A 14,789-nucleotide genomic window follows, 5' to 3' on the forward strand; every position below is an offset into this window, starting at 1 on the left:
GTCGGCAACCCTCGGCTCGCGAGCCACATGCAGCTCTTTGACCCCTTGAGTGTGGCTCTTCCACAAAATACCACGTGCAGGCGGGCACATACAGTGCGATTGAAACTTCACGTGGCCCATGCGCAGAAGTCGGTGTTTTGTAAAAGAGCCATACTCAAGGGGCCAAAGAGCTGCATGTGGCTCGCGAGCCACAGTTTGCTGACCACGAGGCTAGGCTATCGCTTCACTGTGATGAACACAGCTGAAGAAAGGAGATGTGAACACAAGAACGTTCAGAAATGAGGTGCAGAGGCACAGGGCCTGGCTCTGCAGGTGGCACTGTTACAAGGAGGAGAGAGGAGCTTCTGACTCACATGTTGGGGCCCCCGTATTGCCAAAGGCAGGGAACGTGACCATTCTGACGCCCGATCACAAATGAAAAGCCTCACGTTGTACAGCAGCCCAGCACTGCTTCTTTCTCATCAAGAAACCCATCACTCGGGGTCTAATGAACAAGGCTGCCCTGTCCCTGCAACACGAGGACTCAAGCTCGTGAAACGGCCTGAGTGGGGAGCAGACATTCCATGCGACAGGCCATCAGTGTCACCGCCTCTCGGTCCGACTGGAACCCAGGAAGGCTTCACGGAGGAGGTGGCACCTGAGTTAGACACTGAGGGTAACAGCGAGGATGATAGTAACAGGTGCTAACAGTACTGTCCGCTGTGTGCTGGGCCTTTACACAGGTGACCTCATGCCATCCTCACAGCAACTCTATGCGGCAGGTGCTAACCCTCCAGGTCGCTCTGCTAAGTAAGTTCGGGACTAGGACTCTGGCCTGTGCGCCTTCAGAATGTCCACCGTGCTGTGCCTGAGGGATTAGACATGGGAGTAAGGTGGGGAGGGATGCGCCCTGTGAAGACAGGAGGAGGAGGGGAGATGAGGCTTCGCTGAGAGAGGAGTAAGCCGGCAAGAGGCAGGACATACTGGGTCTCCGCCAGAGCAGTGACGCGATTCAACTACGCTTTCGAGAGATGGTTCTGACAGCTCAGTGTGAGAAGGACTGAAAGGCAGGGAGACCAGGTGGAAACCAAATAGAACGGTGCAGGCCGAAGGCAGGAAGTGGGGACAGAAAGGAGAGGCAGGTGGAGGCACCACAGGGGTAGACTGAGCGCGACTTGGCTGCTGAATGGTGATAGGGGTGGGACTGAAGATATTAAAGACACCACCAGGTTTGAGTGTAGGTGACCAGAAAGGTGGAGGTGGCAGCAGCAAGCTCACATGTGACCAGGATGTATGCAAGCCAGGATTTCTACTTGAATGAAGAGTATCCTAGGACACAGCCATAAACAAAGGGCTACCGAGAAAAAGGAACAGGTTGCGATGGGCTGTCTGCACAGAGAGGACACTCACGCCATCGGCCCAGCGGGGGTGGCACAGCAGGGACCGAGGCTGCATCTGTGACCCAGGAAACGTCCTGGGTCAGAGCCACGTGGTGACCTCCTCAGTGTAACCGCGCCCATGGCCCCTCTCCCGGCTCAAGCCTGACTTCCAGCACAGTCTTGATTCACCGAGTAGAGGAGCAGTGAGAGGTGGATGCTCTAACCAGAGGGGGTCCTTTAAGAGGCCCCTGGGGCCTCAGCCTCCTCATTCTGGGCCCTCCTGCCCTCAAGGGGACGCTTTTTGCCCCCTCTATGACCTGGGATGCTTGCCCTCTCCCTCCCGTCAGGCACAGGGTCACTTCCTTCAGGGTTCTTTGCATTTAAAACTTTTCCTTAACTATGCAGGTCAAAGCGCATCGCCTGTTGAAGGCCACTGACATCTGGGCCTCTACCGGACCCAGAGGAGGAGCTCAGGGCTGCGGCCCCCGAGTTGGCCGTGCTCAGCTTCGAGAGCTCTGGGTGCAGAAGACAAGCACCCTACACACACCAGCCTCGGCTCTAGGACTCACTGAAAGGACGGGGACCACCCTGCCTCCTTCCCAGGCCGGCCGTGAGCCCAGCAGAGTGAGGGAACCGTCCTAGGCTCTGGGACAGGGCATGTCAGAGAGCCCGTGTCCCCGGTGCACACGTGTGAAATAACTGAACTCCGTGTGCACGCATGTGAATGATAACTGAACGGCACAGGCTGCCAGGGAAAGGGTCAACATTTCCTTTTAGAGATTCTGGCTAAATGAGAGGATATAAAAATCTTGTTTGATTGTATGAAAGTCTATTGCTGCCATTTACATCAACTGCTAATCACTTACGTGTAACTGTCATGACAATTACCATCATGAAAATCACTACACATGTACCAGGATAATGGCTTTGTTTTCTTGGGACACAAACCGCTCGCTAATGCATCCAAGTTTCTTGCTCATGGAGTTAAGCAGATGCTCCTTTCTCGTCCACTCAAAACAACAACGAGTGGGAACACTGATCGGAGCTACATCATTATGCTCAGGAAAGGTCCCCAGGGGCAGACCAGTTACTCTGCTACAAAGCCTGAATCTGGGCTCCATTGCATTTTCCCATCACTTGCTTCATCTTTATTTGGTTGGTCCTATAATAAGAAATACCTTTTTGCAAAGCTAGTCGATATTTTTAAAATCCAAGAGGAAAAGAAAATGAAAAACTTTAATGAATTACAGGGGGAAAATGCATGAAACGATTTAAAATAGCTCCCACCAGCAAATAGAATTCTCCAGAAATAATTCCCATCCTTGGAGACTTGACTAATATTTTAAACACACTGGCGTTCCCATGTAAACACGTCCATATTTGGATGTGTTTCTGAGTTCTGCGATACTTGCCGAAGCAGCCACGCGGTTCAAGCTGGAGGGCAGCCCGCCCTCCGGGCTGTCAGATACGTGGCCCAACAATGTTTAACTGCTGAGGTGACAAGGAGCGCCCCCCGATTCTCCAGTCACCCCAGAAAGCCTGCTCTGGGATGCCTTTCTCTGCTCGTCCTGCCTGCCAGGATCAACACTTACATTCTTTTGCCTTCTCATCCATCCTCTCCCCGCCTGACACTTCTCATCCCTGCCCGCTGAAGCCGCCTCACTCTTAGCACAAACACTTCGCTCAATCGATCACTTTCTTTAGTTATTTTCTTTTCTCTTTGCATGCAACCTCACAAGGTCCTACTTAAGTTACCTATGATTTCCTGTTCTCTCCAGGCCTTAGCCCTTTCCGGAGTAAACTCTGCCGGAAGGAATGGCAGAGGCAGAAACCAGCTCTGCGTTCGGGGTCCCAGGTAAAAACCCATCGGTCTGGCTCCCTCCCAGTCCTGGGAGACTAAGGTCCCGCCGCAGTCACAGGGCCCCCAGTTTGTTTATATCTTCCCATCTCTACCCATCCTGAGCTCACCTCCCCACCTCCCCACCTCCCCTCCTCCACTTCCCCAGGGACCTGCTTCTCTAACCCACACCCGAGTCCGACACAACCGCCAGCTCTCGGCCGGATTGCCTCCACCGATTCTAAAAGATCCTACACTTTACAAGCAACAACGGTTTAGTCACCTCTGATGGCACCAGGGAACAATTATTACTAAGGCCTATCCTACTATGTGCAAGAAAATAGGCCAGCCATGCTCTCCTCGGAAGGAACAGACCATTTAGGCTTTAAATTGTCTAAAAAGAACCCAGAAAAGCTTGACTAAAGATTTATTTGCCTGTTTCAAGACCAAACACGTAGTCCTTCCCGTTTGTGGACAGGAGTCGACCCGGAGTGCTGAGTGGCATACAAATGGACAGTCAGAGCCATTGTTCCTACCAGATTCTAACCCCAGAGAGGCAGGCAGGCCTGTGTCTCAGCGAGCCAGACTGCTGCGTGTGCAGGCTGATGCTAGCGAGTGCTCTGCACAGGTAGCCACTGTGGCTTCCCCGCACTTCCCAGCACCGAGGGCTCCTCCGGCCAGGCACAGTGTTGCAGGTAAGACCATCATGGTGCTGACTTCAAGAAATCGACTCTGAGCACAGGAGTGACACAGGTGCCGAGAGAGCCACCTGCACGCAGGAGCTTTGGGGTGTTAGGACATGGACAGTTCTGGCGGACAGGAAGGCCAAGGATGGCCCCACAGAAATGATGACAAAGCGGAGGGGGTTGATCAGGTAGGTCAGGAGTGAGTTATGGGAGGAAGAGATGAGAACAGAATGAAACATTAGCAGAACCCAGCGTGGTCCTCACGGCTGACTTGGGGAGAATGGGGGTAGGGGGGGCAGGTCCTGGAGCTCCCGTCATTCCAGACTGGGACTGGGACACTCCCAGAGGGAGGGGGGCACGGAGGACTGTACGCAGGAGACTATGATCAGATGTGAGTTCACTCTGGAAACAGATGGCATGAGAAGGCCTTCCCCACTCCTGTCACTCCGGCTCTCTCCCCCACTTCACTCACTCTGGCCAACGGAGGCAGGACAATGGTCGACCTGGCAAAATGGGGAACTGAGTAGGCGACGCCCAGCCCCAGCCCAGCCCCTCTCCTCCTCGGGGCCTTCTCTGCTCGGCCTGCCCTTCAGTCTGACCCCACCCTCTCGTGGCACTCGGCTGGGCCAGCGCTGCGGGGCATTGGGCCTCGTTCTGGGGTTCAGTCGTAATGGGCATGGACCCACAGAGAGAATCGCATCCTCTTGTCACTAATAAAGACATTTAGCTTCATCTGTCACTTCTGGTTTTATTTCTCAGTTTGCTCAGATCCTAGGTGAGAAAAGAGGACCTTCAGGTAAATCATGTAAAACTGGATGAGAGTATATAGGCCTGGAAGTGAGGAGACCGGTTACAGAGCTAGGATGGGTCCACATGAGAATGATGAGTGTGGAAGGGAAGACAGGAAACGGAGGGCCCAGAGGTGCCGAGGGGGAGAAGCTGCCATGAGAGAGGCAGCAACCAAGCAGGTGACCTGTAAGCGCCGCTCACCCACAGGGCACACACACCTTCCCCATGCTCCTCCTCCGGAGACCACGGGCGGGGAGGGCACGCGCGAGGCAAGACGCCACAGGACAGGCAGAAGCAGGGCCGTGTCTTACCCATGTACGCGGCCGGCCAGGCCGACTGGGCCCCTCCTCCGTAGGGGTCCTGGGGCTTGGTGCTTAGAGCACTCGTGTGAAGCGCAGAATCAGAATTGGTCCTGAGGGGGAGGAGAGAGTCTGGCTGAAAATCCGTTTTTCCTTCGTGACAATGCAATAGTCTTCGCTGACCATTATCAACGGGAGAGAAGTCAGGAAGATTACTTACGATGATCCATGCAATGAGGGGTCTGGACCTACCTGAAGTCCCTTACATCAATAACAGCCGCTGAAGGTCACCCACGCCCCCCACGACTGTCACCTGTGCTCGCAGAGCTTTACACCTTGAAGCTGCTGGCACAGCTTAATGATCTATTTCATCAAGGCCCGGGGTGCATGGCTTCCTCCAGGACCTGTCCATCCTTCCTCCACTAAGGAACTCCTGTCTGAAGGCTCACCTATCGCAGCGGTTCTCGGACCCTTTCAGGGACAGTGCAAGTCGAGGGACTGGCAGTTCATACTAAAATGATCTTTGCCCCTTCGCTCGTTCTGGTGAGCACCGTGGAGGGTGACAGAAGCTGCGTGACCTGTGAAGTCACCGCAGGGTGAACGCATCGGCAGAGAACCCCGCTACTGCCAGAGATTCGTCAAAGGGATAACAATGCCACTCTTCTCAATACATTTTTTTGTTTTGGAAAATGTCATTTTGTTTCTTAAAGAAATATTTATGTTAACATGCGTGGGTTTATTATTTTTATTTTGCTACTTTCAAATTCATGACTAAATAACATTTAAAAATCTCTCATTTTAATTTCTAGTGTCAACAGACAAATCCCAATAGATACACCGACACAAACAGACACTCCGTGCTTCTAAGGTAGTAAAGGACAAAAAACTCAGGAACCGCTGATCTAGAGCATATTTCTGGAATTCCGCAGACAGCTCCAACTTCTACACAGCCTCGATGCTAGGAGATGACTGTTGTCTCATGCAGGGGCACGCTATCTGCCATAAAAAGAACTTGTGGACCTCAAATCAACCTAAAATGCTTCTCTGTGGCCTGTTCCAGGTGATGGCCTCTGTGGCCTCACTGCACGTGGCCATGTGTCCAGACCAGGGAGAGGCAGTTCAGAGCTTGCGTGTTGCAACAGGAAGAGCATGAACTCTGGGGCCAGAGGGCCCTGGGTTCAGATCCGGCTTCTTTAGAGTCACAGAGACTCAACAGAGAATATCAGATGCAGAGACAACGGGGAAATTTTGTGTTTGTCTGTTTTGAAGATCTAATTGGCTTTATTAAGTGATTCATGAAGCGGGCAGCATCCCCTCTAGCAGCTAGAGGGGGCCCCCTGGGAAAATGTGAATACAGGTTGGTATTAGATGATATTAAGGAGTTATTGTTCATTTGTTAAGTGAAATAATGAAAGTGCGGTTACATTTTGTTTGGTTTAAAAGGTTCTGACCAGCCTTATACTGTTAGATATATTTAGAGTAAAAGATTATATCTAGCCAGCTGTGAGATGGGGGTGGAAGTTACAGAAGAAATGGCAGAATGCTAAGGACTGAAGCTAAAAGATGAGCACGAGGGACTTCTTATAACTCTTTTCCCTTTTGTGTATGTTTAAAAGTTTGCACTATAAAAAGTTTTGGGTTTTTTTAAATCCCAGTTTCATCACATATTAGCTAAGTGGCCTTGGACAAGTCATTAATCTCTTAGAACAGAAAAAACAATACACACAAAACCTCATTCTTATAGGACGTTACCAGGATTGACTAAAGACTTACACAGAACAGTGACCACTGGAGCCTGGCCCGAAGGGTCCTAACAGTAGCTGACGCTTACTGAATACATGCTCCTCCCGTGTATTATCTTACTTAATCGTTATAACCATCCCTTACTGTAGGTACTATTATCTCCTTTTTCCAAATGAGAAAACTGAGCACAGAGTTAAATAACTTGTTCAAGGTCACATAGGAAGAGGCAAACCCTGTAGTCCAAGCATGTCAAACTCGCAGCCCGCGGGCCGCATGCCTTGTTTGGTCCGTTAGCCTTTGAGTTTGACATGCTTGCTGTAGTCTCACCCCAGACCTCATGTTCTTAAACTGTATTGGTCTGTACTCAGTGGACATTCAATAAATGGTAAGGGGCTTGAGGTTTGTTTTCTTAACACTTCATATAAACACGAGTATGAACAGGCTGGCTGGCTACTAGGCACTATATAAAGAGCATCAGGGCAATCAAATGGGTTGGTTTCTTCCCAAGTTATTTCTACTAGGAAGTAATGCATGTACCTGTTAAGTGCAGCTGTCAGCCTGAACTCAGGATGCTTTTCTTCCTTCCAAGGGCGCTGCTGCCTTTAAAAACCAGAATAAGATAAAAAGAAAAGGAGTTCAATCCACAAGAAGCAAAGCAGAGACTCAGACCTGGGCCTGAGAACCGCCCTTTCCGCTCGCCTGGCTGTGCAGCCTGAGGACGTCCCTGCAAAATGCTCGCGCTGCTCATCACGATGAAAATGAGGTCAGACTGAATGATCTCTCTGGCTCCTAGGATTTCTGATTTCTATGATAAAACGCCCCCCAATCCGTGAGAATGGGACTAGCTAGCTGGACATAGAGAGTTTAAAAAGGTGTGGGGCAAATAAACACCTTTGAAAACCTTTTTTCAAAATATTGTTTTATTGCTTTCAGAGACGAAGGGAGAGGGAGAGAAAGATAGAAACATCAATGATGAGAGAGAATCATTGATTGGAGCCTCCTGTACACCTGCTACTAGGGATCGAGCCCACAGCCCGGGCATGTGCCCTGACAAGGAATCAAACCGTGATCTCCTGGTTCATAGGCTGGTGCTCAACCACTGAGCCACGCTGGCCAGGCATGAATTCCTTTTGAAATAGTTCAAATCTATGATCAATTCCTCTCTAGGGCACATGAGATCTTCCTCCAGCTGTGTAAAAACTCACCCCTCATCACATACCCCGTATGTGTGTAGGGGGTGCTGTGCAAGCCTGCATGCAAAAACTGTGCATTCCATACAGATAGCCATAAAGAGAAATAAAACTGTACAGTTACTCAGTTTATGAAAATATTCATCTACTCCTAGTGCTTGGAAAGCATAAGACATTTTTTCCTTGGATGTACATTTTAAAATATCAGTTTGGAGTTTATCTTTTCATGATTTTAAAATATTGTATTTCGGCCTAAGATTCTCGAGGGTAGCTGAAAACCTTCCTGGGTCGGGTCAGCTGTTGCCCACCTTCATACAGACCTTTCCCAGGCCCTGCCTACATGATCCATACAGTAAGTGCTGGTTAGTATGTGCCAGAGAATGGACGGAGAGACCTCAGCCCAGAGAACTAAATGTTTTAACATGTTACTTCAAATGCCTCCTGAATCTGACACGATCTGAAAATGATACCATACATACAGTGGATGTAGCAGGGACTTTTTGTGTTTTTTAAAATATATTTTTATTGATATCTTTTTGTGTTTTTCAAAATATATTTTTATTGATTTCAGAGAAGGAAGAGAGAGAAATAGAAACATCAATGATGAGAATCATTGAACAGCTGCCTCCTGTACTCCCCAAACTGGGGAATGTAGCAGTTTTTCCAGTTAATTTCATGTTCTGTTACTCTCTATACTAAAGAGTACTCTTTTCTTCTTTTTTGGTATATACCCTCTGCATACCAAAATATTGCAAGAGCCTCTAAATCAAATCCACTGTGCAAATTCCCATTCGGAAGCTTCCTGAAGCTCATGTTCCTTATGTAGCTTCCTAAGCACCCTGAGGACAGGCGTTTACTTGTCCATTTCTCGAACCTTCTACCTATATATATAAAAGGCTAATATGCAAAGTGTCCCCTCAGGAGTTCAACCGGGAGTTCTATCGATCACTATGACGTGCGCTGACCACCAGGGGGTGGCGCAGAATGTGGTGGGTGACCAGCGGCAGTGGCAGGATGCTGAGGGAGCGAGGAAAGGGAGGCGGGGAGGTGGGGAGGGGGAAACCTGATCGGCCCTGATTGCCAGCCAGGCCTAGGGACCCTACCTGTGCACAAATTTCATGCACCGGGCCTCTAGTATAAGAATAGTAAGTCAGAGTGTTCTATTGGCAAATGTATTCCAAATGTGTTCTTATTTTGTTTTAAAAGTGAAGATCTACCCGTATTTAAAAGACTTGTCATTTCAGACTTTCATATCAGCCTATGATTATACATGAAAATACTTAAGTTTTATAAGAGCAAACAAGATTCTGTTTTATATTAGAAATTTCTAGAACAGCACTCAAGGTAGATAAAATAAAACGAAAGTTTCCAAAACGAACACATGCCCATCTTATCTTTAAAACAGGGTTTGCTTACCTTGGCCAACTCTCGTCCAGGGGCTGCGAGGAGTAATTGGTTCCAAAAGTGCTTCCGTCAAAGTAGGATTTTTAATTAAGGAAAAATAAACTTAACGAAAAGGTGGACCAGAAACAAGGGAATGATGGAGTTACACCTTGGAGGTCCGGGCCCTTATCTCCCCCTCTCCACCCACCAGCTCTTCCTCGGGTTCTCTTATCACTTCCCTGGAGCGTCCACGCCTAACCAGGGCCATCTTCGTGTGATTCACGTGGGCGTTTCTTGTTTTTTATGTCTGCAGGAGCTTCTGTTTTTAAGAACTCCCTCTCACCCCACCCAAACCTGGTCGGACTGTCCTTGTGCGCAGGCCTCCCTGCCCCCGGGAGGGACCCCGGCAGGTCTTCCCAGCCAGGTGCCTGACGCTCCTGGGAACAGCGAATGGTTCAGGGATGAGCTTGTGACACAAACAGGACCAAAGAGTGCCTCGAGGGGAAGAAAAAGGGGCTCCCCCCAATTGAGTGGGTGAAAGCCTGTCTACATATGACATCAGCACAGTGGTGGCACTTCACAGAGACAGTCCCAATGCTGCTGCATGAATCCCTGGGTCTTGCCTTTGGGTGACATAAGCCGATATATTTCCTTTTTCCAGTCACGGAAGATTCCTGTTACTAATAACCGTTAGCCTGTGGAGAGATGCGAACTTCCTTATGTGGTCAGGGACTCCGCTCCACAGATTCTGTTCTTCCGCGGGCCTCCCACGCCTGGAGCATGCACCAGGCGTGTGGAGAAGCCAGCACGCCCTGCACCAGGCACCCGAGTGCAGTCGAGAAATTTTGGTGAATTTAGTAACTACACCCAAAGAATAGTCTTCTAAAACATGCTTAATCGTGTCACTCTCCTGCTAAAAAACCCTCAATGATTCTAAGAGAAGCCATCATGCCCGGCCAGTGTGGCCCAATGGTTGAGTGTCAACCTATGAACCAGGAGATCATGGTTCGATTCCCAGTCAGGGCACATGCCCGGGTTATGGGCTCCATCCCCAGTGTGGGGCGTGCAGGAGGCAGCCAATCCATGATTCTCTCTCATCACTGATGTTTCTCTCTCTCTCTCCTTCTCCCTTCCTCTCTGAAATCAATAAAAAAATGTATTTTTTTAAAAAACAAAGAAGCCATCATGCTGAACTCAGGAGGAAATGGGACCCTTGGTGGAGAAGAAGGGACACCCAGGTGAGGCTGGGCCCCCAGGTGAAGTGTGGGCACTGAGCTAATGAACTAACGATGTGGTGTGCAATGTTCCTCTTGCCAGGAGAAGCGTTAGGATCACAAGTTCTACTTCCTGTGTATCGGCTTTGTCTTGTCTAGTTATCTCACTGCTGCATCTGAATTGAGTCAATAAAGCAAACAGGTTTTCCAAGAGAGACATTTCTTCAACATTAATTAGGCTTAATGATTGGAAGGACAGATTAGAAGAGACCAGAGGAGACAGAAGAGGAAACGGCGGTAAAGAAATAAGAAGGCCCGCCCGAGCCCGTTTGGCCCAGTGTCTAGAGCATCCTCAGACTGAAGGGTCCTGGGTTCAATTCCTGTTGGATGCATGTGCCTCGGTTGCAGGCTCGATCCCCACTCCATGCAGAAGGCAACCAATCAATGCCTCTCTCTCTCTAGAAAAGTATTCTCAGGTGAGGATTAAAGTGAGAGAAAGGTAAGTATCACATGATCTCACTCATATGTGGAATATAATGAACAACAGAAACTGATGAACTAAAATAGATCCAGAAACACAGAAGCATTGAACAGACCATCCAACCTCAGGGGGAAAGTGGGGAGGAAGGAGAGAGATCAACCAAAGGACTTGTATGCATGCATATAAGCAAACCCCATGGACACAGTTAGTGCGGGGGGAGAGAGGGGCATGTGAGGAAGGAGGGAGGAACAAGTGGAGAGAGGTCAATGGGGGAAAAAGGATTCGTATGTAATACTTTAAACAATAAAGAATTATAAAAAAGGCCATAACCGGTTTGCTCAGTGGATAGAGCGTCGGCCTGCGGACTGAAGGGTCCCAGGTTTGATTCCGGTCAAGGGCTTGTACCTTGGTCGCAGGCACATCCCCAGAAGGAGGTGTGCGGGAGGCAGCTGATCGATGTTTCTCTCTCATTGATGTTTCTGACTCTCTATCTCTCGCCCTTCCTCTCTGTAAAAAATCAATAAAAAATATATTAAAAAAGAATTATAAAAAATAAAAATTAAATTAAAAAAAGTGAAAAGAAAGTAATAATTAAAAAAAGAAAATAAATGAGAAGACCCTCAGAGACGGAGCCGATCAGCATTTGAATCGCCAGAACCATTAGGCAGCAGCTTCTGAATCTATAACCTGAGCTTATCTTTCTCTTTCCAGAAGCTCACCACCTCTCAGCACCTGCCACCCCTGAAGTCACTGAGTCCCCTTATCCGGTCCTGGAAATACGATTAGGCCGCAGCGGTGACAGTAACACCACGATCAACCCCGGGTTACCCCAACGTGGTGGTCCAGTCAGCATCTTAGCCTTTCTGATGCTCATGTGATGGTCTATCGTGCTTAACGGGGAGGGCACCACCCACCTGGGTGCTCCAGTTGGGAACCCGGGGGCCCCCCAAATCCGTTCTCTCCCCCGTCTCTGCCGTCCTGTAGGGGAAAGTCCCTCTACGTTCCAGCCTCAATCCATCCACAGGGGACTCCTACTCCTTCCCCCTGGGGGAGTGTCAGAGGGAAAGTTCTTACTCACTCTTCCCCAAAGGAAGGGGAGTAGCTCTTCTGTTGATAAGAGAAGACATCTGTTGGCGTTGGCACGTGGGTGGGGCCACGGAGCCACAGACGCTCCAAACGAGCTCCACCCTGCCTCTCAGCGGCCTGCCCGTGGCTGGTGCAGAGCAGCCTTCTCCCTTTGGCTTCCTGTTTCCATGTGGCGAGTGCACCTGGGCGGCTCAGGAAGTGCCGTCGGAGGCAGTGGGTGCCGTTCTCTCTCCTACCCTGACACGCTGTTCTACCAGGGGCGGGTCTGGGGCAGGCCTGGGACCTCCATGCAGCTGGTGGGATGGGAACTTGGAGTCTGTGTAATCCAACCCCCTCCCCCCACCCCACACCACTCCACTACGATGATTCCAGGGGCAGGTTTAATATATAAAACTGGTCACAACCGGGGTCCTTCCTAATTTCTCCACCCACGTGCTCACCATCACTTCCTCTTGTCCTTTTCCCGCCAACGCTGACTTGCAGGACACATCCGAGAGTCAAATCTTTTAGAGTCTTTGCCTACACGAGCCCATCGTCCTGTTTCTCTTAGCGTGCGAGTGACAAACAGGTGGCATGTCAAATATGGAAATCTGAATACTTTTCCCCTTAAATCTCTAAAAACCAGCATTTCCTTGTCCACTGAGATGAAAATCTCTAGTGAGTGTGAGGAAAAAATTGGGTTTTGTGATCAAATAAATTTTGGAAACCCTGGGCTAAAGATAAGAATTTAAAAAAAGTTTTAATTGATTTGAGAGAGAGGAAGGGATTGGGATAGAGCTAGAAACATTGATGAGAAAGAACCATCCATCGCTACCAGCCTGCAACCCACGTATATGCTGTGACCGGGAATCAAACCGGTGACCTCCTGGTTCGTGGGCTGACACTCAACCATTGAGCCACACCAGCTGGGCAAAGAGGTTTATTAACCTGTGGGTTTCTAGATCCCTCCTACTAACTGAGGAAGAGCACAGTGTTTCTCAAATTTAACAGACCACGCACTTCAAAGAAACAGTGTTCTATAAACCAACCTCCTAAAATTTTCATCTCATTGTATGAAAGAACCAAAGCAAGGCCCATCCCACAGAGGAGAGCCAGGTGTGAAGGCATCTCTTCCCGGTGTTCACACTACTTAAGATGTAGGACATTCTCAAACCTCCTTGGGAATATAAATCAGAAATGCTCTAAACATTTGCTTTACTCTCTTTCTGAAAACACATTTATTTATTTATTGCTAATCATCACTGGAGTATATTTTTCCATTGATTTTCAGGGAGAGTAGAAGAGAGGGAAAGACAGAGAGAAACATTAATGTGAGAGAAACACATCCATTGGCTGCCTCCTGCACGCGCCCCGACCAGGGCCTCGGCCAGGGAGGAGCCTGCAACCCAGATACGAGCCCTTGTCAGGAATCAAACCCGGGACCTTCTGGTCTACAGGCTGATGCTCTGTCCACTGAGCCAAACCAGCTGGGGCAGACACATCCTTTCAGAGGAAGGCAGTTTCTATAATTCATCGTGTTTCCCTTCTTTTTCAGTGTATTACCCACAGGTCTGAGATACTATTATATCTGCCGTAAATGTGTGTTAATAGTTCAGAAATTCAACAAGATGGCATCTGGGATACGCATTCGCTGCCGTGAGGACTGAGGAGTGAGGGGCTGCCAGAGACGAGCAGCTGCAGAGAGAGGAGAGCACGTGGTTCCGAGTTCTGACAACAGGTCTCGCCAGGGACCCAGCAGTGCCTCTCTCCTGCCGTGAGTGTGGCCCCGGCCGGAAGTCTGCTGGGCAGTGCCCTGGTCTTTGCTTGTAGTGCCCACCCATGCCAACAGCCGGGCTCACGCACCAGCCTCCCCTACGGGGACGGCCGCCCACCGCAGGAGGAATCTCCCTGGGCCAGAGCTCTGCTGGTGTGTCTGCCCACGCTGGGAGGAATGGGATATTTGTTAAACAATGCTCGTTTCATTTAAGATCACCGTATCAGAGCACTGAACTGCTGTCTGGGCCAGTCTGCCTGTTCTAGAATAGCACCCAGCCAAGAAACAGCTGTGACAAGAGAATTCTGAATACAATTTTCTTTTTGTCCTAACAAGGATTCAAACCAGTGTTAATACTTTCAAATGATAAAACTTCACTAAGGAGGTAATAGACAAGTGTCAAAGGCAACCGCTTTAAGCAAATACTTTTTTTTGTTAATTCTCACCAAGGATACTTTTCCCATTGATTTTTAGAGTGAGTGGAAAGGGGGAAGGAAAGGAGCGGAAGTGGAGGGGAGAGAAACATTGATGTGAGAGACATTGACTGGTTGCCTCCCACATGGGGATCAAACCTGCAACCCAAGTACGTGCCCTCGACTGGAAACCGAACTCAAGACCCTTCGGTGTGAGCAACACCGGCCAGGGCAGCAAATTCTTTCACAACCAAATGATTGCAGTCCATGAAAGGAAAGGTGGAACCACAGCCCTCTCCTTCCGGGTTCTCCTGAATGTATTAATATCTTCCGCATAAGATCATTTCACTTTTGGATTTAACTGGAGCTCATAGTCCTGCGATTCCTCAAGAGACTCACTGTTCATTAATGGGCCAGGCCCATGTTTAAAGGACATGGATAGAGCATGAGCCTGTGGACTGAAGGGTCCCAGGTTCGATTCTGGTTAAGGGCACATGCCTGGGTTGTAGGCTCGAACCCCAGTGGGGGACATGCAGGAGGCAGCCGATCAGTGATTC

The 14,789-nt window shown here is 49.4% G+C and overlaps 1 protein-coding gene across 1 annotated transcript in view; it reads right to left on the reverse strand.

Moving 5' to 3' along the window:
* CRTC3 (CREB regulated transcription coactivator 3) overlaps window positions 1–14,789 on the reverse strand; it is a 132,952-nt gene that overhangs the window by 40,992 nt on the left and 77,171 nt on the right. Inside the window, exons 4-6 of the mRNA XM_015567740.1 lie at window positions 9,319–9,380; window positions 7,250–7,312; window positions 4,982–5,082 (exon numbers count right to left, since the gene is read on the reverse strand). Coding sequence (XP_015423226.1) covers window positions 4,982–5,082; window positions 7,250–7,312; window positions 9,319–9,380 — 226 coding nt within the window. The remainder of the gene's footprint in view (window positions 1–4,981; window positions 5,083–7,249; window positions 7,313–9,318; window positions 9,381–14,789) is intronic.

This window comes from Myotis davidii, unplaced genomic scaffold (genome assembly GCF_000327345.1).
Source record: "Myotis davidii unplaced genomic scaffold, ASM32734v1 scaffold324, whole genome shotgun sequence".
Classification (NCBI taxonomy): Eukaryota; Metazoa; Chordata; class Mammalia; order Chiroptera; family Vespertilionidae; genus Myotis; species Myotis davidii.